This window comes from Dendrobates tinctorius, unplaced genomic scaffold (assembly GCF_039654945.1).
Source record: "Dendrobates tinctorius isolate UK_male_01 unplaced genomic scaffold, ASM3965494v1 ptg000223l, whole genome shotgun sequence".
Taxonomy (NCBI): Eukaryota; Metazoa; Chordata; class Amphibia; order Anura; family Dendrobatidae; genus Dendrobates; species Dendrobates tinctorius.
In genome coordinates this window covers 27,319,668-27,347,057 of record NW_027361890.1, presented here as the reverse complement: position 1 = coordinate 27,347,057, position 27,390 = coordinate 27,319,668, and the positions used below count along the sequence as shown (strand labels likewise).

Below are 27,390 nucleotides of genomic sequence, written 5' to 3'. Positions count from 1 at the left end.
TCTAGTTACATAGTGGGCCCCAAGAATGTTTTTCTCTGGTGGGCCCAAGGTGCTGCAGTCCGACGCTGGATGCCACCCATGTATGACGTACCTATAGGTCGTGAATGTTAACATCAGTATTTGTAAGCAAAATCCAAGAGTGGGTGATAAATGCAGAAGTGGTGACGTTTTTCTATTATACTTTTCCTCTCCTGGATTTGGCTTACAAATACTGATGCAAAATACTGACATGATAGTTGCTGGAAACATGTCAGAAAGCAGCGCTGACTGTATGGGCAGAAGTCTGAATATTGCACGCCTAATAAATTAAGCTGCGCGATTTTTAAAAGCTTGTCCTACGCCGTCAGTCGTACTGTTCGGTACAATGCCGGAAGAGTAGACAAGTCTCTCGCCGCCGGGAATTGTGGGTATTGTAGTTGTAGCAGTCCGTCCTGCCTTGTCTGTTCGATGACTGCAGAACTACAATCCCCATGTTTCCACACGGTTCTCCGCGCTGCCCGAGCAGCCAGCTCTGGAAACATGGTTGCGCCTTTGGTGCTAGTGGTGTTGGTGGCAGTAACGATCAGGGCTGTCCTGTTTCGATCCTGTCTGACTGCCTTCATCTCCGAGCGTGTGGAGGTCGTGTCTCCTCTGAACTCATGGAAGAGAGGTGAGGAGGGCGGTGACGGCCATGTGCTGAGGCTGCAGGAGTGCAAATGTCAGTGTGAGCGGATGACAGGTGGAATGCAGCAGGAGGTTGGGAGTGGTTGTCTCCTGTGTTGTGGAGGATGGTGGGAGTGGTATCAGATAACAGCACGCTTACACATACACGGTGGCAGTGTAATGGATGGTGCTGGGCTGCTGTATCTGCCTACACGACGAGCACTGGCATGGCTGCCAGCCTGACTATCCCCAAAGTCTGGGCATCAGAGGGGCAGGTGCCTAGCAACCAGGCTGCAGGTCCAGTCAGGAGCAGAAGGCTGCAGGAATCCTCCCTTTTGGGGCCCCACTAATTCCCCATCAATCCAGTGGATAGGTGATAAATGCTTCCGGCCAGAGTCCACCTTCCCTTACTAGTGGCCATCAGTACTTCACTCATGGGAGACCTTATAATGGGATTCTGTCATGAAAATGGGTAAAATGCTTGTAAAAACGGGCAAGTTTGGAATTTACTTGTTAAAAATCCACTTCAGACTTTAAAATGGAGGGATGTTTAAATATATTGTTTACTGCTCTTTGCCTTGGTTCCTTTGGCCAATCAAGGAGCGCAGCACTTACAAACTCTTTGCTATACAAGAAGTAAGCGCTCCTCTGAATCTGGCAGTCTTCAATGGCTTTGTGCTCTGCTAATGTTGCAGAGGCAAAATTGTCTCTTATAGTAGTCAGAGTTTTGGCAGTGTGGGCAGCAGGCTTGACAGTGTCTCTCAGGAGCACGCTGTCCGCCGCAGACAGGAAGCCTGGAGACAGGACCGAGGAGAGGTGGTTTATGAAGTTGAACTAAGGCAAATATGTAGTTACTAGATGGAGGTCCAATGCTATCGCATCGGGAGGGCGGTAATGTCACGATGGGGCAGGCTTTGAAGCATTGAGAATCCCCCCCCCATGTGCTCACCCACCTATCCACTCTCCCTTTCCCCATGTGCTGACTTCTCCCGTCTGTGCTCTCTTCTTTGACCTGTATACCCCATGTGCAATCCCCCTTGTCTGCTGTCTCTCTTCTTCCTGTGCTATGTTCTCCCCTCATGTGCTGTCCCGTTTGAGCTGTCTCCCCCCTGAGCTCTGTCTCGCTCACCCCTGTGTCTGACCGTGTACAGAACACACCACAACTCCTGGGCAGGGGAGGAAGCAAAAGACAATACTTACAATACAGCAGGAGATTGCAGAGGATACATTTTCTGAGGTAAAATATTGTTTAAAAACAGTCAGTGAAATATTTTACCTCACAAAATGAATCCTCTGTGATCTCCTGCTGTAATGTCAGTATTGTCTTTTGCTTCCTCCCCTTCCCAGGAGATGTGGTATGCTCCATACACGGTCAGACACAGACAATTTTAAAATGAACTTTAGTTCGTGGGAAAACCCCTTTAATGAGACTGGCTTCCTCTGCCTGTAGACACATTGCACATCTGCTGCCGGGATCAGCCAAATGATTCACTGCGCCTGCGTGAAATTTACGCAGGCGCAGTGCGATGGTGTTCCGCTGGTGGAACCGTGACTGTGTGTGGTGCGACGGTGTTCCACTGGTGGTACCGCGCAATAGGTTGGTACCAGCAGTAGTTTCCATTTTGAGACACCCTTCACTTGGGTGTCCCCATATGGCGGTCGGTGAACTTCCTCCGCTTCGAATTCTAGGACCCGGTGACATCTGGACAGAACAGGAAATGAAAACATTACAAGGCAATTATATAAATAGATAATGTGCTATTCATATTGAAGGAGTAATCCAGGGCCTCTCCCTTCTACATGGGGTACGCCAGGGCCTTTCTCTTCTTCTACGCGGGGTACGCCATGGCCTCTCCCTTCCTTCTACGCGGGATACGCCATGGCCTCGCCCTTCCTTCTACGCGGGGGGGACGCCAGTTCCTCGCCCTTCCTTCTACGCGGGGGGGACGCCAGTTCCTCGCCCTTCCTTCTACGCGGGGGGGACGCCAGTTCCTCGCCCTTCCTTCTACACAGGGGGACGCCAGTTCCTCGCCCTTCCTTCTACACAGGGGGACGCCAGTTCCTCGCCCTTCCTTCTACACAGGGGGACGCCAGTTCCCCGCCCTTCCTTTTACGCGGGGGGGGACGCCAGTTCCCCGCCCTTCCTTTTACGCGGGGGGGGGACGCCAGTTCCCCGCCCTTCCTTTTACGCGGGGGGGGGACGCCAGTTCCCCGCCCTTCCTTTTACGCGGGGGGGGACGCCAGTTCCCTGCCCTTCCTTTTACGCGGGGGGGGACGCCAGTTCCCCGCCCTTCCTTTTACGCGGGGGGGGACGCCAGTTCCCCGCCCTTCCTTTTACGCGGGGGGGGACGCCAGTTCCCCGCCCTTCCTTTTACGCGGGGGGGGGACGCCAGTTCCCCGCCCTTCCTTTTACGCGGGGGGGACGCCAGTTCCCCGCCCTTCCTTTTACGCGGGGGGGACGCCAGTTCCCCGCCCTTCCTTTTACGCGGGGGGGGGACGCCAGTTCCCCGACCTTCCTTTTACGCGGGGGGGGGACGCCAGTTCCCCGACCTTCCTTTTACGCGGGGGGGGGACGCCAGTTCCCCGCCCTTCCTTTTACGCGGGGGGGGACGCCAGTTCCCCGCCCTTCCTTTTACACGGGGGGGACGCCAGTTTCCCGCCCTTCCTTTTACGCGGGGGGGGACGCCAGTTCCCCGCCCTTCCTTTTACGCGGGGGGGACCGCCAGTTCCCCGCCCTTCCTTTTACGCGGGGGGGGGACGCCAGTTCCCCGCCCTTCCTTTTACGCGGGGGGGGGACGCCAGTTCCCCGCCCTTCCTTCTACGTGGGGGGGGGACGCCAGTTCCCCGCCCTTCCTTCTACGTGGGGGGGGGGACGCCAGTTCCCCCGCCCTTCCTTCTACGTGGGGGGGGGACGCCAGTTCCCCGCCCTTCCTTCTACGTGGGGGGGGGACGCCAGTTCCCCCGCCCTTCCTTCTACGTGGGGGGGGGACGCCAGTTCCCCCGCCCTTCCTTCTACGTGGGGGGGGGACGCCAGTTCCCCCGCCCTTCCTTCTACGTGGGGGGGGGACGCCAGTTCCCCCGCCCTTCCTTCTACGTGGGGGGGGGACGCCAGTTCCCCCGCCCTTCCTTCTACGTGGGGGGGGGACGCCAGTTCCCCCGCCCTTCCTTCTACGTGGGGGGGGGACGCCAGTTCCCCCGCCCTTCCTTCTACGTGGGGGGGGGACGCCAGTTCCCCCGCCCTTCCTTCTACGTGGGGGGGGGACGCCAGTTCCCCCGCCCTTCCTTCTACGTGGGGGGGGGACGCCAGTTCCCCCGCCCTTCCTTCTACGTGGGGGGGGGACGCCAGTTCCCCCGCCCTTCCTTCTACGTGGGGGGGGGGACGCCAGTTCCCCCGCCCTTCCTTCTACGTGGGGGGGGGGACGCCAGTTCCCCCGCCCTTCCTTCTACGTGGGGGGGGGGACGCCAGTTCCCCCGCCCTTCCTTCTACGTGGGGGGGGGGGACGCCAGTTCCCCCGCCCTTCCTTCTACGTGGGGGGGGGACGCCAGTTCCCCCGCCCTTCCTTCTACGTGGGGGGGGGGACGCCAGTTCCCCCGCCCTTCCTTCTACGTGGGGGGGGGGACGCCAGTTCCCCCGCCCTTCCTTCTACGTGGGGGGGGGGGACGCCAGTTCCCCCGCCCTTCTACGTGGGGGGGGGGACGCCAGTTCCCCCGCCCTTCCTTCTACGTGGGGGGGGGGACGCCAGTTTCCCCGCCCTTCCTTCTACGTGGGGGGGGGACGCCAGTTGCTCGCCCTTCCTTCTACGCGGGGGGGGGGGACGCCAGTTGCTCGCCCTTCCTTCTACGCAGGGCAGGCATGACTTGTGCGTTTTGATTTAGGCAGATTTTTGGTCCTAGCCAAATCTGCCCCAATGAGGAAAGATGAGCATAATGTTTTTTTTTATTATTAGTCATTTCCCATCCTAAAAGAATCCAGCTAAGTGGCATTTCTAAGCTGGCTGCAATTTTTCTCAATTCAAGGCAGTCAAATTCCCCAAATTTCAGATTTTACATTTGTAGGAAAATTCATAGCAAAACCAATTTGTTTAGAATCTATTTGAATGAGGAAGTGAGAGATCATGAGTAACCTGTACATAGGAAGCCCAAGCGCAGGTCCAAGCGGCTGCTGTGATAGCACAGAAAATATTGTACACGTTGTATGAATTTTGGATTGGAAAGAATCTAGCCTGCCGTATTCATACTGGTGCTAAGTAATGACTAATAGCTGTGGCTAAGACAGCCTGAATGCAGAGGCTGTCACCACAGGAAGAAGGCGAGCGGCGCTTTTCTTGTGCAAGTATACTGGATTTATGAGGGCTAAATAGTACAGAGCCATGTGGGTACATTTAGTGTGTAGGCCAGGTGCCATACTTGGGCTCATAACCTGTTGTAAACAAAGGTTCTACTGGCCTTTTAGAAAATTAGCTGTGGTGTCTACTATGGGGAATAATAATGGTGCGCAATAAACAAACTGTTAGGATTTCGCTCTGTTTTTACAATTCGAGCTGTCATCACGTGACCTAACATGTTATATAAGCAGGAAAAGAAGCAAGACTGCCTGTGACAGCTACGGTGGTTTACAAATAACATTTGTGTAGTCAGATTGTCAGCAGAACAAAATCCTATCCATTTGTATGTTACACACTGTTAGGATTCCCCATATTATTACCATCGCTGATCTTATTACTGACCCACGGTGTGATCATTATATAGATATAGAGCCTGGGAATGAGACTGCACCTTGTGTCTTTGATATATCTGAGAATCATTTTATCTGAACTTTCCATTTAGGCCGGAATCACACATGCAAGAAACTCTGCCGAGTCTCACACGTCAATATCTGGCACTGCCGCCGGCACTCAGGAGCGGAGCGTGCAGATCCATGTATTTCTATGCAGCCGAACGCTCCGGTCCCGAGTGTCGGAGGCAGTGACGGGTATTAAGATGCGAGACTCGTCCCAAGTTTCTCGCATGTGTGATTTCGAACTTAAAGGGAAATTCCAATAAAGAGTACAGGTTCCTATGTCATTTTTCACCTATGTTATTTGCCATTACTGTCAGATTTTGGAATAATATAATATTTTATTTCTTTTGCAGTTGTGGAAGGAATGTCCCTTTTGGACCTTGATGTTTCCCCATACTCAGGAGATCTCTTCCATGAAGTGAGAAAAGTTCTGAAATCTTGCCTGTCTTTCTTCTATACTGCTTGCTGACCTTGTGCCAAAGCTTTGGCCTCTTTGGTATAAGAACGGCACTGTTGGTAAATGGTATGAGCTGTAATGGGCTTTTCCAATGATGCTGGTCCAGGCAGGAAACATTTATCTTCTCGGGACGTACAATACAGACCAAAAGTTTGGACGCACCTTCTCATTCAAATTGTTTTCTTTATTTTTATGACTATGAAAATTGTAGATTCACTCTGAAGGCATCAAAACTATGAATTAACACATGTGGAATTATATAATTAGCAAAAAAGTGTGAAACAACTGAAAATATGTCTTATATTCTAGGTTCTTCAAAGTAGCCACCTTTTGCTTTGATTACTGCTTTGCACACTCTTGGCATTCTCTTGATGAGCTTCTAGAGGTGGTCACTGGAAATGGTCTTCCAACAGTCTTGAAGGAGTTCCCAGAGATGCTTAGCACTTGTTGGCCCTTTTGCCTTCACTCTGCGGTCCAGCTCACCCCAAACCATCTCGATTGGGTTCAGGTCTGGTGACAGTGGAGGCCTTCTTGGTCAAATAGCCCTTACACAGCCTGGAGGTGTGTTTGAGGCCATTGTCCTGTTGAAAAATAAATGATGGTACAACTAAACGCAAACCGGATGGAATAGCATGCCGCTGCAAGATGCTGTGGTAGCCATGCTGGTTCAGTATGCCTTCAATTTTGAATAAATCCCCAACAGTGTCACCAGCAAAGCACCCCCACACCATCACACCTCCTCCTCCATGCTTCACGGTGGGAACCAGGCATGTAGAGTCCATCCATTCACCTTTTCTGCGTCACACAAAGAAACAGTGGTTGGAACCAAAGATCTCAAATTTGGACTCCTCAGACCAAAGCACAGATTTCCACTGGTCTAATGTCCATTGCTTGTGTTCTTTAGCCCAAACAAGTCTCTTCTGCTTGTTGCCTGTCCTTAGCAGTGGTTTCCTAGCAGCTATTTTACCATGAAGGCCTGCTGCACATCTCCTCTTAACAGTTGTTGTAGAGATGTGTCTGCTGCTAGAACTCTGTGTGGCATTGACCTGGTCTCTAATCTGAGCTGCTGTTAACCTGCGATTTCTGAGGCTGGTGACTCGGATGAACTTATCCTCCGCAGCAGAGGTGACTCTTGGTCTTCCTTTCCTGGGGTGGTCCTCATGTGAGCCAGTTTCTTTGTAGCGCTTGATGGTTTTTGCCACTGCACTTGGGAACACTTTCTAAGTTTTCCCAATTTTTCGGACTGACTGACCTTCATTTCTTAAAGTAATGATGGCCACTCATTTTTCTTTACTTATCTGCATTTTTCTTGCCATAATACAAATTCTAACAGTCTATTCAGTAGGACTATCAGCTGTGTATCCACCAGACTTCTGCACAATACAACTGCTGGTCCCAACCCCATTTATAAGGCAAGAAATCCCACTTTTTAAACCTGACAGGGCACACCTGTGAAGTGAAAACCATTTCCGGTGACTACCTCTTGAAGCTCATCAAGAGTGTGCAAAGCAGTAACCAAAGCAAAAGGTGGCTACTTTGAAGAACCTAGAATATAAGACATACAGTATTTTCAGTTGTTTCACACTTTTTTGTTAATTATATAATTCCGCATGTGTTAATTCATAGTTTTGATGCCTTCAGAATGAATCTACAAATCTTCATAGTCATGAAAATAAAGAAAACTCTGAATGAGGTGTGTCCAAACTTTTGGTCTGTACTGTATACTACACAGGTGATGCAGAAGTGCCACTGCGTCACCTCGGAGGTCCCAACATGTCATACGTCCCATATACATATATCCCATATCAAACGAAATAGAACTGTGGGGATTTCAAGGGTCATTAAATGGTTGTTCTCGTCTTCTTGGTTAGGCGTGCACACTACTCTGGCTTCTTGCCGGGGCGATTCGACCCTGCTAGATTGACAGTTTGGACTAGTGGCATAGTCGTGTTTTTACCCTGTTCATTCTCCGATGCTGTTATATGAGGCATCAGAGGAGTGCAGGGCAACGAACCTGGCCGAGACCAGAAGCTAGCAGTGTGGCCAGCTTCAGCCCCGCACTTACAAGCTCTATAGAAAAGAGATTGTGAGCGCTGCATATGTTTGGCCACCGCATATAGACTGCAACAGGTGTCAACAGTACACAGTAAAAATGTAAAATACCTGTGTTCTTGACCAGATAGGATTTTTCATATCAAGTAAATTGCAAAATTTTCATTTCTTACCAGAAATTTTGCCCATTAAAGTACATGGTAGAACCTCCTTATCCTAATCATCACTTACTGTGATATGAAGACCCCTTTTAATATTATTAAATACAATATAAAGTTCACAATTAAAGAGGTTATGACCTGTTCCTATCTTTTGCTGCTTGCCTTCCCGCGTTGCAATTCGGAAGATTGACAGGTCAGGTTGGCGGCAATGGCTGAACCATCAAGTTGACTCTCGCATGCTGATCAGATGCAGCCAGCTTCAGAGGAAACGGCTAGCGTGCCCTCCATGCCTATGAGACCCAGCCACCCCCGAGGTGGCCGGTAACCTTGGCAACAAGCTGTATAATGGAGAATTAGAAAATTCCTCCTCTCTTGAGAATGGAGAGGTAAATTACAGAGTTAATTGATTTTCCTAGCTCTTTGCTGTTTTACCCCTTTAATAAGATCAAATCACCCCATAACAGCTGCCTGGTTTCAATTGATGAATCACATTGATTGTGGACATCGACAACTATTTTCTTTACTTTTTCCATTTCCATCTCTGCAAACATAATTCTCATTTTGCTAATCTCTTTTCGTTCCGCAGACGCCGCTTATAATTTATCTCTTCCATTTCCTTGTGGACTATTCAGAAATAGTATTTATGGTAAGTAGACATTTAAAAGGAAACTTTTCCAATGGAGAAGATTTTCCAGAGTTGCGGGAAAAAAGGAATTTTCCCTTCGAACTAGCGCCACTTTTGTCTGTTGGTCATAACTGGCATTGCAACTCAGAGCCATCATTATAATAGGGGTCGGATGCACTATTGATCTTATTTCGAAAATCCTTGAGATTTTGCTGACCTGAATGCCGGCGTGTGCAATAATGTGTTTCTCTTCTCAGTTAACAGACGTACTTACTGCAGTCGCACTTTATTTGGCAGTTCAAGAATATAACAAAGTGCTGGTAAGTTGTGATTGTGTATTTTATTGTGATATGGGCTGAAAACTGAATTGATGAGAATTGACTTTGCAGTAAACCTCAGGTTACCTACTTTTGCATTGCTGTAAAATTAAATATATTTATAAGTAAAAAAAAATACAGCAGCTAATATGTGCGTTAAATACCTTCATTTTACAAGGGTATTCTATATAGCATAAATATCATATATTCAATATTTGCATACATTTTAGCACTTACACAGTGCTGCGGTATGCTCTGGTTTGTATCTTATGCAGTCATAGCAGCTTGCACCTGTTCACACTTGCTTTATTTTGTCAGGTCCTGGTCAGTTGTTTCTTTTGTTTTTTTATTGCAGTTTTATATTTGTAACAGTTGTAGCCAATATGCTGATTATTGGTATCGATTATATAGTGTTTGCTTAGCCTTTTTTTGTTTACCATTGTTTTGTTCTTCCTCCACAGTTTAAACAGCAGAAACTCTACTTGGAGCTCAATAAGTATGCCACAGGAGCTCATGAACTTCTCAGAATGCCAGCAGAAATGTACTACATTCCACTAAAAGTGGCCCTTTTGTAAGTGGCTTGTGGTAGGGATTTAATGTCAAGTTTGTTGTTGGGTTTTAATCCGTTTCCAACATATGTTGTGCGTACATTACACGTTTGGGTGTAAGGAGCTGAGCCTGCCCAATGCAAGGCAGGAGCCAGTTGTGGTATTGTAAGGTGCCTGTGAGCGTGTGCAGTAGGAAGCTCTACAACGGAGACCTGGAGATAGACAGGGTGGACAGCAATGTGAATGGCCTCTGCACTTCTCGTATCTCCATTAGTAGATCAAATAGAAATGGTGGGCAGCAGTGTGAGAAGCATCTTCTTACCTTAGCACCCCACTATTTACAGGATGGGATCATAAAAACATGGTGGACAGCTGCATTAGCAGCCTCTTCTTGCCTAGCATCCCATATTTCCAGTATTAGATCATTTAGATATGGTGAACAACAGTGTGAGCAGCCTCTTCTTGCCTCCACATCCCTTACTATCTCCAGTATTGAATCAGATAATAGGGAAGACAACAGTGTGAGCAGCCTCTCATCCCTTACTATCTCCAGTATTAGATCAGATAATAGGGAAGACAGCAGTGTGAGCAGCCTCTTCTTACCTCTACATCTCTTACTTTCTCCAGTATTAGATCAGATAATAGGGAAGACAGCAGTGTGAGCAGCCTCTTCTTACCTCCACATCCCTTACTATCTCCAGTATTAGATCAGATAAACAGGGAGGACAACAGTGTGAGCAGCCTCGTCTTGCCTCAGCAGTCCTGGCATCTCCTGCATTAGATCAAATAGACATGGTGGACAGCAGTGTGAGCAGCCAACCCTGGTATCTCCAGTATTACATGAGCATAGCCACTGGGGACACATCTTTTACACATGAATTGGAGGGCAGAGCTTTCCTACTGCACAGGCTCCGGTACTAACAATCTAGGGCTAGGTTCACATTTGCGTTCAGGAGGGCTACGGATGGCTGCCTACTTCCTCCTTTCTTCCTCCCTGAAGCTCCGCCAACTTATGTATGCGTCCTGCGTTTCCCTGCGACGACCACTTATGTATGCAGGACGCATACATAAGTAGGCGGAGCTTCAGGGAGGAAGAAAGGAGGAAGTAGGCAGCCATCCGCAGCCCTCTTCGGCGCAAATGTGAAACCAGCCTAGGACAGGTTTCTGTCAGTGTAAGTAGGCGGCGGCCATTTTAATTCTGTAGTGATTACCACCCTAGACAAAATGATTGTGATTTTATTTAGGAGTGTATTTCTAAGTACGTTTTCTTTAGAATATATATATATATATATATATATATATATATATATATATACACTCACTGGCCACTTTATTAGGTACACCATGCTAGTAACGGGTTGGACCCCCTTTTGCCTTCAGAACTGCCTCAATTCTTCGTGGCAGAGATTCAACAAGGTGCTGGAAGCATTCCTCAGAGATTTTGGACCATATTGACATGATGGCATCACACAGTTGGCGCAGATTTGTCGGCTGCACATCCCTGATGCGAATCTCCCGTTCCACCACATCCCAAAGATGCTCTATTGGATTGAGATCTGGTGACTGAGGAGGCCATTTGAGTACAGTGAACTCATTGTCATGTTCAAGAAACCAATCTGAGATGATTCGAGCTTTATGACATGGCGCATTATCCTGCTGAAAGTAGCCATCAGATGTTGGGTACATTGTGGTCATAAAGGGATGGACATGGTCAGCAACAATACTCAGGTAGGCTGTGGCGTTGCAACGATGCTCAATTGGTACCAAGGGGCCCAAAGAGTGCCAAGAAAAAATTCCCCACACCATGACACCACCACCACCAGCCTGAACCGTTGATACAAGGCAGGATGGATCCATGCTTTCATGTTGTTTACGCCAAATTCTGACCCTACCATCCGAATGTCGCAGCAGAAATCGAGACTCATCAGACCAGGCAACGTTTTTCCAATCTTCTACTGTCCAATTTCGATGAGCTTGTGCAAATTGTAGCCTCAGTTTCCTGTTCTTAGCTGAGAGGAGTGGTACCCAGTGTGGTCTTCTGCTGCTGTAGCCCATCTGCCTCAAAGTTCGACGCACTGTGCGTTCAGAGATGCTCTTCTGCCTACCTTGGTTGTAACGGGTGGCAATTTGAGTCACTGTTGCCTTTCTATCAGCTCGAACCAGTATGCCCATTCTCCTCTGACCTCTGGCATCAACAAGGCATTTCCGGCCACAGAACTGCCGCTCACTGGATTTTTTTTCTTTTTCGGACCATTCTCTGTAAACCCTAGAGATGGTTGTGCGTGAAAATCCCAGTAGATCAGCAGTTTCTGAAATACTCAGACCAGCCCTTCTGGCACCAACAATCATGCCATGTTCAAAGGCACTCAAATCACCTTTCTTCCCCATACTGATGCTCGGTTTGAACTGCAGGAGATTGTCTTGACCATGTCTACATGCCTAAATGCACTGAGTTGCCGCCATGTGATTGGCTGATTAGAAATTAAGTCTTAACACACAGTTGGACAGGTGTACCTAATAAAGTGGCCAGTGAGTGTATATATTTATATATTTTCCTGGCGAACCCTTTGAAAAAAAAAAAAAAATGTATGCCAGTCATATGAACTGACATAGTATTGGCCAGAATCTAGATACTCCTGCTGTCCATCGGTTCTTATCACAATTGTAATGGTTATGGCTAGAAGGCATCAGCTGTGACTTCACGTCATGAGCAGGGATCTTGTTACCTTTTAACCTGTTACATGCTGAGTTTTAAGAATAGGTTCACTTTGCCCATGCATTATGTTTTAATTAGACCCGTTGTACAATAAAATAGATGGTTTTTCTTCCTTTCTCATTAATGGCTATCTAACCTTCTTCTTTCAGCTACTTGTTGAACCCGTATACCGTCCTATCCTGTGTGGCCAAATCCACCTGCGCCATCAATAATGCAATAATTGCTTTATTTATTTTGGCTACGGTGAAAGGTGAGTGTGGTTTTTAGAAACTTTAGACAGATGATTCAGGTTTTTTTTTTTTTTTTTTTTAAATTTATATTAAAACTGTCTCAAGCAACACGTTTTCCCCCTGAAAAAATAACACTTCTACTCCCCTCCGGTGAGTCAGTGCCGATAACATTGTAACGGCATCAGAGGTGAGTATGAAGCCATGTTAAGTATTTGGTCAGTATCTGTAAGCCAAAGCCAGGAGTGGGTGAGAAATGCTTTCCCCTGGTTGTTGATTTTGGCTTACAGTGATGTAAAATACCGAATGTGTCCAAAGTGTTATTTTACTAGGGGGAAAGATACTGATTGAGAATGGGTTGTCCGAGTAGTGGGCAACCCCTTTCATATAAAGGAATCCAGAGGGATTCCCTAATTCCCTTACATATGATGTAGGCGACTTGGAATTCAATGTAAAAAGCTATGTACAAGGTTGTCTTTACTTTCGTAGGTAATATATTGATAAGGGATAGAAGAGGTGCATGATAATACTTATGATTGACATATAGAAGTGAGAGTAATAATCTACCAGTAAAAGCTGTCCAGATCTCTGGTAGTTTTCTGCAGCGTATCAGGTTGTAGGCCAGGCTCCATTACTAATTCCAGCTGTGTAATGCTTCATTTCCTCTGTGGTTTGTGCTGTTGGGGTAGTGACAGATTACAGGAGATTTGTCAGCCCTAGCAATAGGAAACACTGTAAGGCCTCATTCAGATGTCCTTATTTTCACATGAGAAAACGGACCTAGTTTCATTAGTGGTTTTATTCAGTGTCATCCAAATTTTGTCCGCATTTCATCAAATGAGAGAAAAATAGCTTCTACTAACAAGCAGAAAAAATGGATAGCGCTGGTACACTGTCCGCAAAAATATCGGACATGTGAGCTGTCAATATATACTATACTAGGTGTGAATTTTATCTCTGAAAAACAATAAAAGAACTTGTATTTGAAAAACGGACGTCTTAATGAGCCCTAATCCTCTTATTCTAGAAAGACCTGTTAATGAAAAGAAAGTGTCAAAAGTAGAAACTAGTGATGAGTAAACATGCTGGGATAAGGCGTTATCTGAGCATTCTCGGGTGCTAAGGCCGGTTTCACATTTGCGTTTAGGGCCGCAGCGTCGGCCTGCGCATGGGCGCCGCTAAGCCCCGCCCCCTGCCGCGCCTCCTCCGGTAGCTCCGCCTCCGGGCGCCTGACGCTGCATGCGTCATGCGTCCCCTATCTTTATCACTGAGGATGCAGGCCATGTGCAGTATGCGTTTGGCGGCGCCTGCGTCCTTTTGATGGTGCGCCGAGCGCAACCAAATTGCAACAGGTTGCGTTTGGTGCTGGTCGGCACACCGTCAAAAGGGCGCAGGCGCCGCCAAACGCATACTGGGCACGGCCTGCGTCCTCAGTGATAAAGATAGGGGACGCATGCAGCGTCATGCGCCCGGAGGCGGAGCTACCGGAGGAGACGCGGCAGGGGGCGGGGCTTAGCGGCGGCCATGCGCAGGCCGACGCTGTGGCCTTCAACGCAAATGTGAAACCGGCCTAACCGAGTGACTTCAGCATGCTCAAAAATATGTTTAAGTCCCTGCAGCTGCACGTCTCGTGGCTGTTCGAGCATGCCGAAGACGCTCGGCACACGAGCATGGTCTGATAACACCTTATCTGAGCACATTCGCTCATCGCTAGTAGAGGCCTTACAATACTGAGTAATGTCAAAACTGTCTTAAAGCGAACTTGTCTCTAGAAAATAATAGAAAAAGAAAGGAGCACCACATATTGATGAGCGCACCCAAATATCAATAAAGTATGCAAAAGTCTATTGATTAACATGAACAATCATTTAAAATTGACGGCTGCTCTAAGACAGAGCCAGAAAAAAACACGTTACTAACCTGCCCGGCACCTACACGTAGCCAACCACTGCCAGGAGAACACGAACTTTATTGCCCCAGCCAGGATTCGGGTTCAGTCACTGCTCTGAGTATACAGAGTGGCAGACTTGACCGCACGACTGGTCCTGACTGACAGTCGGCCTTAATCGCGCCAGTGTGACCGATACCTGAACGCTGCAGGGGCAATAAAGATAATTTTCTCCCTGCAGCTTTCGGCTAAGTGCAGGCGCTGGGATGGTTAGTAACACTATTAACCTGCAGATTATTCCCATATCTGCAAGTTATATAGCATTTTTTCTTGTGACAGGTTCCCCTTAAGACGACATGTCATCCCTGGGTGTGTTGGTAATGGCCATGCTTTAGAAATACTTATGTCAAAATTGACTGAACCATTTTCACCAGAATTTTGCCTAAAAACTGTATGGAAGACACCACCTTAGTTGCAGAAAAACTTTTTGCCAGTCAGTTCCGCCAAATTTTTGAAAAATAGATAGAGCTTCATGGAGAGAGGGGGAGTGATCGAGCACGGCAGACAAATTCATCATAATTTATGATGTGTTCTCCAGTACATTTCTTACTGGCGCACGGCAGCTGAAAGATGCTCTAAATTTGAGATTCGCCCGCCTAGGAATGAATTTGGTGCACCCTTCATCCAGACTGGAGTATAAAACGCCCGTCTTGATGAATCGAGACCTTGGTGTGTATAAATGTTTGCACCTTCCTCCACTGTCTCCACATCCGAGGATATAGCAATGTTTGCTTACTATGGTGTGTACAAAAGTTGCATGTTTTACTCATGTTGTCCTGGTTTTTCCTTAGGTAGCCCGCTCCTAAGTGCAGTGTTCCTGTCATTAGCCACCTACCAGTCTCTGTACCCCGTTACCTTGTTCCCTGCAGCTCTCTTATATCTGCTTCAGGTACCATATTAAAGTCATAAACTTGTGGTAATGTCTGCGGAGAGGGGAACTAACGCATCTTCTGCTTCTCCTCAGAGAGAGTTTATACCTGTGAAGATGTCAAGTTCCGGCTTCTGGATTCTGACATGCCAGTATTCTTCCCTTTACCTGGGCAGCTTGGCCATCTTGATGTGCCATTCCTTCTTCTTGTTGAACTCCTGGGATTTTGTACATTCTGTGTATGGCTTTATGTAAGTAGGAAGATGTTATCAGTATGATGAATGAGATTTTATATAATCCTTTGTAAACTATGAGGTCAGGCTAAAGTTAAAAAAATAAAAAACTTTGCAGAAATACTTAGACTGCCATTATACTGTGTGAACCTTTGTGTCATATCCTCTAGGAGGCATCATTGCTCTGATATTCTAGTTAGAAGATGGCATTGTGTCATGTCACATTCTTATACCATACCGATATGAACCATGTTCCCTATGCATTTTTAATGGTACTTTAGAATTGTAACTTTGAAACATTGGATCATCTATTTCTATATTTACTATAAGGGTTTGTCCAGTGAAAACAAGATGTCACCTGTCCCAAGGATAGCTGTAACTAATAGATCAGTGGGACCGCTGCTCCATTCATTCTCTATGGGAATGCTTGGTGTTCTGCCTTCTTCCACGTATGACGCTGTGTGGATTCCAGCACACAGCTTAACCTTTTGTCCACTCCCAGAAACAAGACTGTATGGGTGCTTAAGTCTATTATTTATTGGGATGATATGGACAAAGATGGGAGAATGATAACAGATGGTATAGTAGAACAATAGTAGATGATATCAGAGGTTGTTGAACACAGTTATGGAAGATTCAGTAGATTGTTGTACAAAATGTGGATGATTCAGGTAAAAACGACAAGAGACAGATAATACAGCATGTCAGTACTAGTAGACAGTATACAATACACAAATACTGGCAGGTAATAGCAATGCAGGGTATTATCACAACAGTAGCAATGATACAGGATGCTGTTATCATGCATTATATTAAAGCTGAGCAATATAACATACACAGCAGCAAAGGAGAAAGAAATAACTAACACAACTAGTGGCTGCCAGCTTTACACTCAATGAACAGAGGATGCATAACTAGAGAATGCTTATAACAAACATGCAGTGAATTAACATCACAGGAGCTGAGCATGCAATGCAAGCATCTTGGGGGGCTGCATTATGGCTGCTAACACAGATGCATAACTCATAATTGCATTAACCTTACCGGAATCCGCTTGTTTTAACAATGGTTTTGCAAAGAGCTGAGCAGGTGCGAGCTACTCAGGAGACGGCTGGAGAATGGTTACATGTTGTTGACCAGGGCAGAAAGAAAGGGTGGTTCTGAACAATTAACCATTTGTGAGAACAGAAAATTCCAAACACATGAATAAAAGAGAAGGGCAACTTATGACACCTAGTGGCCATAGCTGGAACAGCACTTAAAAATATCTAGCTGCACAGAATGGGCAGAACACTTGGAGAAGCTTGGTTCAGAGCCGGCAGGACCATAAGGAATGAATGGAGCAGCAGACGAGCATGTGCATTACATCTCTCCATCAGGGATAAGAGTCTCGTTCTGATATATATTATAATATATTTGAAGCTTTGACCTTGTTATAAATCATGTATTGACCAGTTTTCCTCTTTACATCTGTTTTTAGACTTTCCGTTCCTGACTTGACACCAAACATCGGCCTGTTCTGGTACTTCTTTGCAGAGATGTTCGCACACTTCAGCCTGTTCTTCGTCTGTGTCTTCCAGATTAACGTGTTCTTTTACACTGTGCCACTGACCATTAAGTTAAAGTAAGTAACACACTTAAATGAGTCTCATGTTTTGAGATTCCCGCCACCTCCCCCTGCCACCTTTGTTCTGTCGGGAGGCTGGCTCTGATATCACATCATAGTGATAAGTGCTTAGCACCTTTGTATGCCATTACTATACAAAGTCCAAATAACTCACGCCAAATGGATACTTTGCAGTAAACTTGTAACAGTGAAACGTATTGAAGGTGCTTTCCAAATGATAAATTATATTCTTAAAGAATAATCATTTTAATTTTTTATCATTAAATAATTAGTACACATGAAAAGAATCATTGGAATATATCTTATCACAGGAATCTGCTGCTTTCACCACCAGGAAAGATGTTTGTTTCTCAAATTCTGAATTTGCAGGTAAAAATCTGCCTTCAGGGAATACAGACTTTCCCATTACTGAGATCGGAGATGGCAGTTGGTGATCATAAAACTCTATGAAGAACTTTAACCATTTCAGTCAAACTTGCAGCAGAATGTCTGTGTCTGCCTCCAGCGCCTTCACCCTCTTTAGAATTTTAAAAGCACCAATTGTAATCTCCTATCTTAGTATTGGGAAAATCTGTCTTAATTGAATACCGAATTTACTCATGAATTGAGAGTAAGGCTATGTGCCCACATTGCAGAAATGCTGCGGAATTGTCCGCAGCATTTCCGCAACTCCCCGCCGTTAGTAAAACGTATGCGGAATTCGCATGTGTTTTCCCGCAAAGCACAAGCATTTTGCAAGCGTTTTTAGCTTGCAGAATGCTAGCACTTTTCCAAGCAATTTGAAGCATCGCTTGGAAAAGTGATTACAGGTTGGTCACACTTGTCAAGCATAGTGCTTGACAAGTGTGACCAACTTTTTACTATTGATGCTGCCTATGCAGTCCTCCCGGCCCTCATCGGCGCTGCCGGCAACTTCCGTTCCCAGGGATGCCTTGCGATAATGACCTCTGATGACGTCAGAGGTCATTCGCGCAATGCATCCCTGGGAAAGGAAGTTGCCGGGAGGGCCGGGACCACTCCGGGGCCGACAATGTAAGTATATCCCTATTATTTATTTTGATTCTATTTTTTACAGGAATATGGTACCAAGGGCATGGAGGAGAGTCTCCTCTCCTTTAGACCCTGGGTACCATCCACACATGAAGCGCTCACTTTACGCATAGTGGGCATAGCCGCATGCATAAAGTGAGCGTTTCAATGCAATCCTATGGAGGAGGAATCGATTCGATTCCACAGAATTAATGGACATGCTGCAGATTTTACCGCTATGCGATTCCGCAGCGGAAAAATCCGCATTTTGCACAGCAACTGCGGAATCCCATAGGGATGCGTTTTAACTAGTGTTTTTTAAGCGTTTCCGCAGCGGTGGAAACGCTTAAAAAAACGCAACATGGGCACACAGCCTAAAAGTTTTTCATAGAACTTTAGGAGCACCAACTGTCAACTTTCTCGGTAATGAAAAAAAAAAAATTATGTTCACGGAAGACAGATTTTACCCGTGAACTGAGACTTTAAAGAATGAAAGATCAGTCCAGGTGGAGAAAGAAGCAGATTTCTCTGATAAGATATATTACAAAGATGTTTATTCTCGTGTACTATTGATATAAGAATTAAAAATTTAAGAGAGCTGAGACAGGATAAAGATGACAAAGAATCAGTAGTTAACCTAACTGATCCCATGCAGTTCTTGTTCTGGCGATTATTGGGCACTCTCTAGAGGGTGCCTCCTAGCAGGGCTGTGGAGTTGGTAAGCCAAACTACTGACTCCCGAGCACTGGTCACTACTGAGCATGTGCATAAAGTGCAGCACAGATTCATCTCCGCTAAAAGCCCAGATCCACAGATCAGGAACAGAGCAGACATTTATAGGACATTTCATAACTCCGACCCCACAGCACTGGTCACTACTGAGCATGTGCATAAAGTGCAGCACAGATTCATCTCAGCTAAAAGCCCAGATCCTTTGATCAGGAACAGAACAGACATTTATAGGACATTTCATAACTCCGACCCCACAGCACTCGTCACTACTGAGCATGTGCATAAAGTGCAGCACAGATTGATCTCAGCTAATAGCCCAGATCCTTAGATCAGGAACAGAGCAGACATTTATAGGACATTTCATAACTCCGAATCCACAGCACTGGTCACTACTGAGCATGTGCATAAAGTGCAGCACAGATTCATCTCAGCTAAAAGCCCAGATCCTTAGATCAGGAATAAAGCAGACATTTATAGGACATTTCATAACTCTGATCCCACAGCACTGGTCACTACTGAGCATGTGCATAAAGTGCAGCCCAGATTCATCTCAGCTAAAAGCCCAGATCATTAGATCAGGAACAGAACAGACATTTAGGCCATGTGCACACGATGCAGATTTCCAGCGGATCCGCAGCGGATTTTACTGCGCAGAAACGCTGCATATCCGCATTGTGATGTACAGTAGCATGTTAATCAATAGAAAAAAAAACCGCTGTGCAGACGCTGCGGATTTTTCCACGCGGTTTTCTTGTGGTTCAAAATAAGCAGCATGTCACTTCTTTTGTGCGGTTTTCCACCTGCTCCATTCTCCAAATCCGCAGGGGAAAACCGCAAAAAAGCAGGAAGAAATCCGCAGGAAAAATTCAGGTCATTTGACCTGCGGATTTCTTCAATTCTGCGCGGACAAATCCGCAGGGCAAAAAAGACCCCCGACCCCAAAGCACTGGTCACTACTGAGCATGTACATAAAGTGCAGCACAGATTCATCTCATCTATGACTCCACAGCACTGGTCACTACTGAGCATGTGCATAAAGTGCAGCACAGATTCATCTCAGCTAAAAGCCCAGATCCTTAGATCAGGAACAGAACAGACATTTCATAACTCCGACCCCACAGCACTGGTCACTACTGAGCATGTACATAAAGTGCAGCACAGATTCATCTCCGCTAAAAGCCCAGATCCTTAGATCATGAACAGAACAGACATTTATAGGACATTTCATAACTCCGACCCCACAGCGCTGGTCACTACTGAGCCTGTACATAAAGTGCAGCACAGATTCATCTCCGCTAAAAGCCCAGATCCTTAGATCAGGAACAGAACAGACATTTATAGGACATTTCATAACTCCGACCCCACATCACTGGTCACTACTGAGCATGTGCATAAAGTGCAGCACAGATTCATCTCATCTACGACTCCACAGCACTGGTCACTACTGAGCATGTGCATAACGTGCAGCACAGATTCATCTCAGCTAAAAGCAGAGATCCTGAAATTAGGAACAGAACAGACCTTTATAGGACACTAGCTGAAGAGCCCGGCGCTGCCCGGGCATAGTAACTAACTGTGGTTAGTTATAACAAATTATAATTATCCTCCATCCCATAGTCCCGTGCCCATATACCCATCATACACATCCACCATCCCATAGGCCCGTGCCCATATACCCATCATACATATCCTCCAACCCATAGTCCCATGCCCATATACCCGTCATACATATCCTACATCCCATAGTCCAGTGCCCATATACCCATCACACATCCTCCGTCCCATAGTCCAGTGCCCATATACCCATCATACATATCCGCCATCCCATAGTCCCGTGCCCATATACCCGTCATACATATCCTACATCCCATAGTCCAGTGCCCATATAACCATCACACATCCTCCGTCCCATAGTCCAGTGCCCATATACCCATCACACATGCTCCATCCCATAGTCCCGTGCCCATATACCCATCATACATATCCTCCATCCCATAGTCCCGTGCCCATATACCCGTCATACATATCCTCCATCCCATAGTCCAGTGCCCATGTACCCATCACACATGCTTCATCCCATAGTCCCGTGCCCATATACTCATCATACATATCCTCCATCCCACAGTCCAGTGCCCATATACCCATCACACATCCTCCGTCCCATTGTCAACCATTATGACATCATAATGAGCGGCGGGGCTTGATGACATCAGCGTCGCCATGGCAACCATTGTGACATCATAATGAGGGGCGGGGCTTGATACGCACACACTTTTTCCCCAGTTTGTAGATGGGGGCAAAATTGTTTGGTGAATTGGAATGCGCGGGGTTAAAATTTCGCCTCACACACTACGCACACACTTTTCCCCATTATGTAGATAGGGGCATTATGACATCATAATGAGGGGCGGGGCTTGACGCGCATACACTTTTTCCCCAGTTTGTAGATGGGGGCAAAATTGTTTGGTGAATTGGAATGCGCGGGGTTAAAATTTCGCCTCACAACATAGCCTATGACTCTCTCGGGGTCCAGACGTGTGGCTGTAGCTGCGACGGTGCGGATGCCTATCCCGGACATACACACATACATATATACATACATACATACATACACACTTTATATATTAGATTTCATAACGTTCCTAAATTCTTATGAAAACATTTACAGCACATCCTGCATTGTACTACTGTACCCAATGTATTATATATTTTAGGAGTTAGAGTCGGTTCATTTTATACTAACTTCAACTCTGACTCCACCAAAATGGTGTCTCTTCCCATCTTAAAGACACTAAGTGATCACTCAGCAAGTCACTGGCCACCACCCCCGTCTCTGTTAATGACTGACTGCATGTGACATGAACACTAAATTTAAAAAAAAACACAGCCTTATATTGCAGCAATCCCAAATACAGTAGGTCCTTACAAAGTAGATACGACATATACATATATATATACATTTAAAGAAGCATATCTAATATTACATTGCTGTTTTCCTGTAGTGCTGTACTGCTAGCTTGCCTTTTTCTTCTTGCAGAGACCATCCAGTATTCCTGATGTTCATACAGATTGCAATTATCTGCATCTTCAAATCCTACCCCACTGTGGGGGATGTGGCTCTCTACATGGCTCTCCTTCCAATGTGGTCTCATCTGTCAAGGTGTACGTTTCTGGATAAATCTCTGTGGTGATATTTAGAGTTGGTGCCAATTGATTCACAGAATCCAGTCTATCAGCCACGTCTGTAATCACTGGCAATCAGAAAGGAGCTGTGAGGACCACCTCTTTCTTGATGGTACCTGCAGCTCTTCTTTTGATTGGCGTGTCTGGTGCGACGTCATTGTTGCAGCTAGACACACACGTGACATCTCACTAAGCCAGCTAATAAGAAAAAAAGATCCATGGATGCTGAAAAGTGGAAGGCAGTTCTCGAGACTCCTGTCCAACAACCATAGATTACTGATGTGGCTGATGGACTGGGTCTTTCGAATCATTTCGCACCAGCTTTAGTGGTAGTTTGTCACAGTAACAGTAATTTTGTGAGCTGGCTATTAAGAAAGTGGAGAACCCCTTTAAGCCAATAGATATGCAACCAATGTTGATGGTACGATATGCAACCAATGTTGATGGTACTCACGTTTGACATGAATAGGGCTATAGTATATATTACAATGCCATGATAGGGGCCCAATCACATAGAACAGATGTGCCAGTTAGTGATTTTTACCACTGCGCTTGTAACCCTATGATCTAATGTATGGATGGATAGCATAACCATGGCATGTCATAATGCTAGAAATCACTTGAGGTGAAATGAAGATCACCACTTAGTCTCACAGGCTTCATTATTGAATAACTTTGTCGTCTTCTTCATACAGTTTTACGTAACATCTTCATAGTCTCCTGCATGCTGGTGGTGTGTTCACTTCTCTTCCCGGTCCTTTGGCACTTATGGATATATGCTGGTAGTGCCAACTCAAATTTCTTCTATGCCATTACACTCTCATTTAATGTGGCACAGGTGAGTTTTAGTCCTTTCATTTTTCTTGTTTTAAAAATCGAGCCTATTGGTACATGATTTTCATCACAAATTTGTGCACCCCACATGCCAGTTTGTTACTAAATTCTTTTTTTTTTTTCATTCCCTTTTAGATTTTGCTTGTGTCCGATTATTTTTATGCCTTCCTACGGAGAGAATACCATCTTCACCATGGCTTGTATCTAACTAAGAAAGATGGAACTGAAGCAACGTTAATCCTGAAATAAAACTCTGATGGGTGGAAGAAGGCCTGTTTACAATGTGGGATGTGGGGAGATAGGGCAGTGCCCTTTTGTGGCAGAAAGCAGCCATATGTTCCCCCTCAGCCTGTCCGGCCACATCCTAAAGGACAAATAAGGACTGCGTATTAGTAATTTTTTTACAGTTCAATGATTTTGACAAGGTAAAGCGGCATGGAAAATCACTGCTCCCTTCTAACAAACGTGCTACAGTATAGATCGCTGCTCTGCATGAAGCAGTATTGAGAAGAGACCGCCGCTTTATTGGTTTTGGTTAGAAAGTCAACTGAAGGTGATCGTTGCCCAGGGGGGCTTCAAGCAGTGCTTTTCACATTTTCTGTGAATTACTTGCCACATGAGGTGAAGAGATGCAGCCACTATATACCGCGGCATGTTTGGATAGAAGGCACGCAGATTTTGGTTCATACATGGATGGAGACGATTCTATGTTCTGAGTCTTTCTCCTGCCGTTTTTTTTCTTTTTTATATTCTAATCATAAGCAGGGTGATACTGTATCCCATGTGATAAGCGCTGCATACAGTGCAATCAATATATGGCTGGATCCAAGGAACAAGCAGCCAAGTAAGTATTTGCTAGGCCCTTGTATTTATGGCCAAGCACTGATTGGATATGGTGTTTTATTCAATTTTTGGCACAATGGCCCCACAGGCTGACTGCAGTTGGATTCAGGGTGCATTTTATAATATGGCAGTTAAGTGTTCTGCTTATGGTCTTTCTTTGAGATAAGCCATCAAAATTTGAATGGTGGGGGTGAGATCTATGAGGCTCTTGCAGATCAGCTCCCCGAAAGAGCTGCAACTGGTCAACAATGTTAAGGAAAGACTCACAGCAAAGTTTTGTTAGCTAGTCCCTTATAAAAGACGTATGTAGTTCCGTTTGGATGGGTTTAAATACTGTTCGCCTTGTTCTCTGGTTCCGATCCTCTTCTGAACCGAAATTCAGCTTGCCCAACTCGCAGAGAGTCTGTTTGGAGCAGAAGTTGGTTTACCCAAGTGAGCCTGTGAGACCTCCATCAAGGCCATTATTGGCCAACATTTGGGAAGCAACGTCCGGTCTACACAGAGGCCACTGTGGGAGTCTGCTAAACGTGGTTCAGAAGAGGATCACAACATCACTGGTGATAGGCGGTTAACACATGTCCTTTATACTACTTACATATTCATAAAGGATCAGGAAATAACCTTTCTGCCGGGAGTTCTATAAAGTCTAAGAAAACCCCTTTATTGTAATTGCCCACTGAATAACATTATTAGATCGTTACACATGGGTCAGCGTAAATTAAATAGCATTAATAAGTTATTTATGTTCAGATAATTGGATTTTCCTATGTTTGCAAAATTGACATTCCTTAATTTTTGATGATTTATGGATATATGGCCATTTATTATTTTGGACTGTAATACTTTTTGTGCTCTTCATTGCCAATATTTGGACTGTTTTCGTATGATTGAGGTTAGTTTTCTTTCAAGGGGAAACATGTCATGGAAAGTAACACTAATAACTTGCAGATATGGTGTTAATCTGCAGGCTAATGGCGTTCTGACACCATGGTGTGCCCTCGCTGAGAGGCCCGCGGCCAGGAGGAAATAAACCTTATTCCCCCTGGCAGCGTTCGGCTTTCAGTCATAGGGGTGTCGCCGACACGGTTTCAGTCACTGCTTTAGAGGGTTGACTGAAACCGTGTTGGCGCCACCCCACGGGTAATAAGGTTTTCCACCTGGCAGCGGGGGCTCTCAGCGTGGGTGCCGCACGGTGTCAGAAAGCTATTAACCTGCAGATTAATAATGTTACTTTACATGACAGATTCTCTTTAAAAATATAGAACAATGGGCTTTTACAGTATTGTCTGTGAAAAAGACCTCCTAGAAGAAACCTAAAGGGTCCATTAGTGTAAACTAAAGTGTGAACATTTTTTTTTAATTACTATCTTCCATGCCGAGTTACTAAAGTCCAGATTTTTCTCATGTTTGCGCTTCACCAGTCAGTAATTAAACACCCCCAAGCTACTGCAGATAGTGATGAGGATGGGGGCTTAGAGGCTCCCAAAGTCTCTATATGGAGAGAATCTTGTAACTTAGCGCACTGATAACTCTCTGCAGAGAAGATACCAGAAAACCATGTTCACATTCTCTGTGTACACAGTGGCCTTTTATAGACGTTAGTAGGGATGATCAGTCACTGAGACGTATTGTAGTTATTTTGTCTCACATATGAATTGGTTATTGGGTCACATAGAGGACCTGTCACCTGCTGTAAATGTGCCATTATTTTATTTGGTGTAGATGCAGCTGTTTTTTTTTTCTTTTTTTTTGTTTGTTTCGGCACCTCTCCATTCGTAAGATACGGCTCCCCGCTTTACTGTGTGTTCATCTACTTTTGTTACCCAAGTGGCCATGGTCCCCAATTTTTCTTTTCTTGAGGATCACGCCCCCTTGGCTAACACCATTGAATTTATATACATCGAGGAGGGGGCCGTATCTCCATTACAGAGAGGCGCAGGAACTAAAGGAATACCACTCCCTATTTGGGAGAACAATGGCATTTACACAAGGTACAACACAAATGACATATTTATCGCCAGTGACCGGTTCTTTTTTTAACCCCAATGTTTCTGCAAAAGACAATAGCAATATCGAACGAGCCTTTTATTTTCAGTCCTTCTTTCACCCAATATGAAGTTTATAGGAGCTAAACTTTGGCAGGTTTTTGATCCTTACCTCCTCTTGCAATGTCTCCTGTGATTGTAGACTCAGAGCGTCAGGAAATGGCCTGTTGTCAGATAACTTTACAAGACTGTAAACCATGGCTGTTGGCCTCTCCAGTTACTATGGGGTTAAACAGCAGCCTTTGCACTGGACATTGCCCGCCTGCCTCTCTTTTTTAAGTATATTGATGCACTGTTTATCTTTTTGTTTTATTCCATTTCTGTTTGTACATTTTATTTATTTGTGGGGCTCAAATAAATCAGCTGTATCTGGATGCCGGAGTTCACTGTCGTTAATATCGCTGTGTGCTTCCAGGAGCAATAAGGAGATCTACTTTTTATAAATGACTACTCCTGGAAATATCCTGATGGAAGCAGAAGTGCAAGAAAAATTGTCAAAAACCGTAACTTGCTGTGAAGCAATTGGTACATCTGCCAAAAGTTATGAGAGTAGAAATAGATTTTAAGCAGACGAACAATATAGTTTAAAAAGATTGTCCCCATTAAGAAAACTTTGGACTATAAGTTGTGATGGTTAAAGAAATGCTCCCACAAAACTTTATTGCCTAATCCCATATAAATGTATATGTAGGTGCAGTAATATACTCGTCATGACCACTATTCTAACTTGCTGCCCGATACTGGGGTCTGTGTGTGAGCTAGAAGTTGATTTTGCAATGTAAGACTATGGAGCTTCGTTCTGACGCTCCATAGACTTACACTGTAAAAGTGACATCTAGCTCTCACACAGACCCCAGTATGATCCAGCAAACAGGATTAGAAGTCATGTGACCCAGAAGAGGACTAGAGCTGGACAGTTTTCTTCAAAACTACAGAACACAGACACAATAACATACTACTGAAACTGGCATATCTGTCGGTGTTCATATCTGTTGTGGAGTTAGTATAAAATGGACCAACTCCTAAAATATATAATTGGGTTCAGTAGTACAATGCAGGATGCACTGTAAATGTTTTCATAAGAATTTAGGAACGTTATAGGACATTTCATAAATGTCTGTTCTATTCCTGATCTAAGGATCTGGGCTTTTAGTTGAGATGAATCTGTGCTGCACTTTATGCACACTACCGTTCAAAAGTTTAGGGTCACTTAGAAATTTCCTTATTTTTGAAAGAAAAGCACAGTTCCAATGAATCTAACATTAAATGATTCAGAAATACACTCTCTACATTGTTAATGAGGTAAATGACTATTCTAGCTGCAAACGTCTGGTTTGTAATGCAATATCTTCATAGGTGTATAGAGGCCCATTTCCAACAACCATCACTCCAGTGTTCTTATGGTACTTTGTGTTTGCTAACTGTGTAAGAAAGCTAATGGATAGTTAGAATACCCTTGAAAACCCTTGTACAAATGTTAGCACAGCTGAAAACAGTTTGGCTGTTTAGAGAAGCAATAAACC

The 27,390-nt window shown here is 45.3% G+C and overlaps 1 protein-coding gene across 1 annotated transcript; it reads left to right on the top strand.

Moving 5' to 3' along the window:
- The first annotated feature begins 358 nt into the window (after positions 1-358).
- PIGU (phosphatidylinositol glycan anchor biosynthesis class U) lies at positions 359-26,241 on the top strand. The gene is made up of 12 exons (XM_073555412.1): positions 359-649; positions 5,776-5,840; positions 8,679-8,738; positions 8,975-9,037; positions 9,496-9,605; positions 12,448-12,548; positions 15,265-15,362; positions 15,438-15,592; positions 17,055-17,198; positions 22,000-22,124; positions 22,841-22,983; positions 23,115-26,241. Exons 1-12 carry the CDS (start codon positions 448-450, stop codon positions 23,226-23,228), a joined length of 1,380 nt encoding a protein of 459 aa, XP_073411513.1. The 5' UTR covers positions 359-447; the 3' UTR covers positions 23,229-26,241.
- Positions 26,242-27,390: the final 1,149 nt, after the last annotated feature.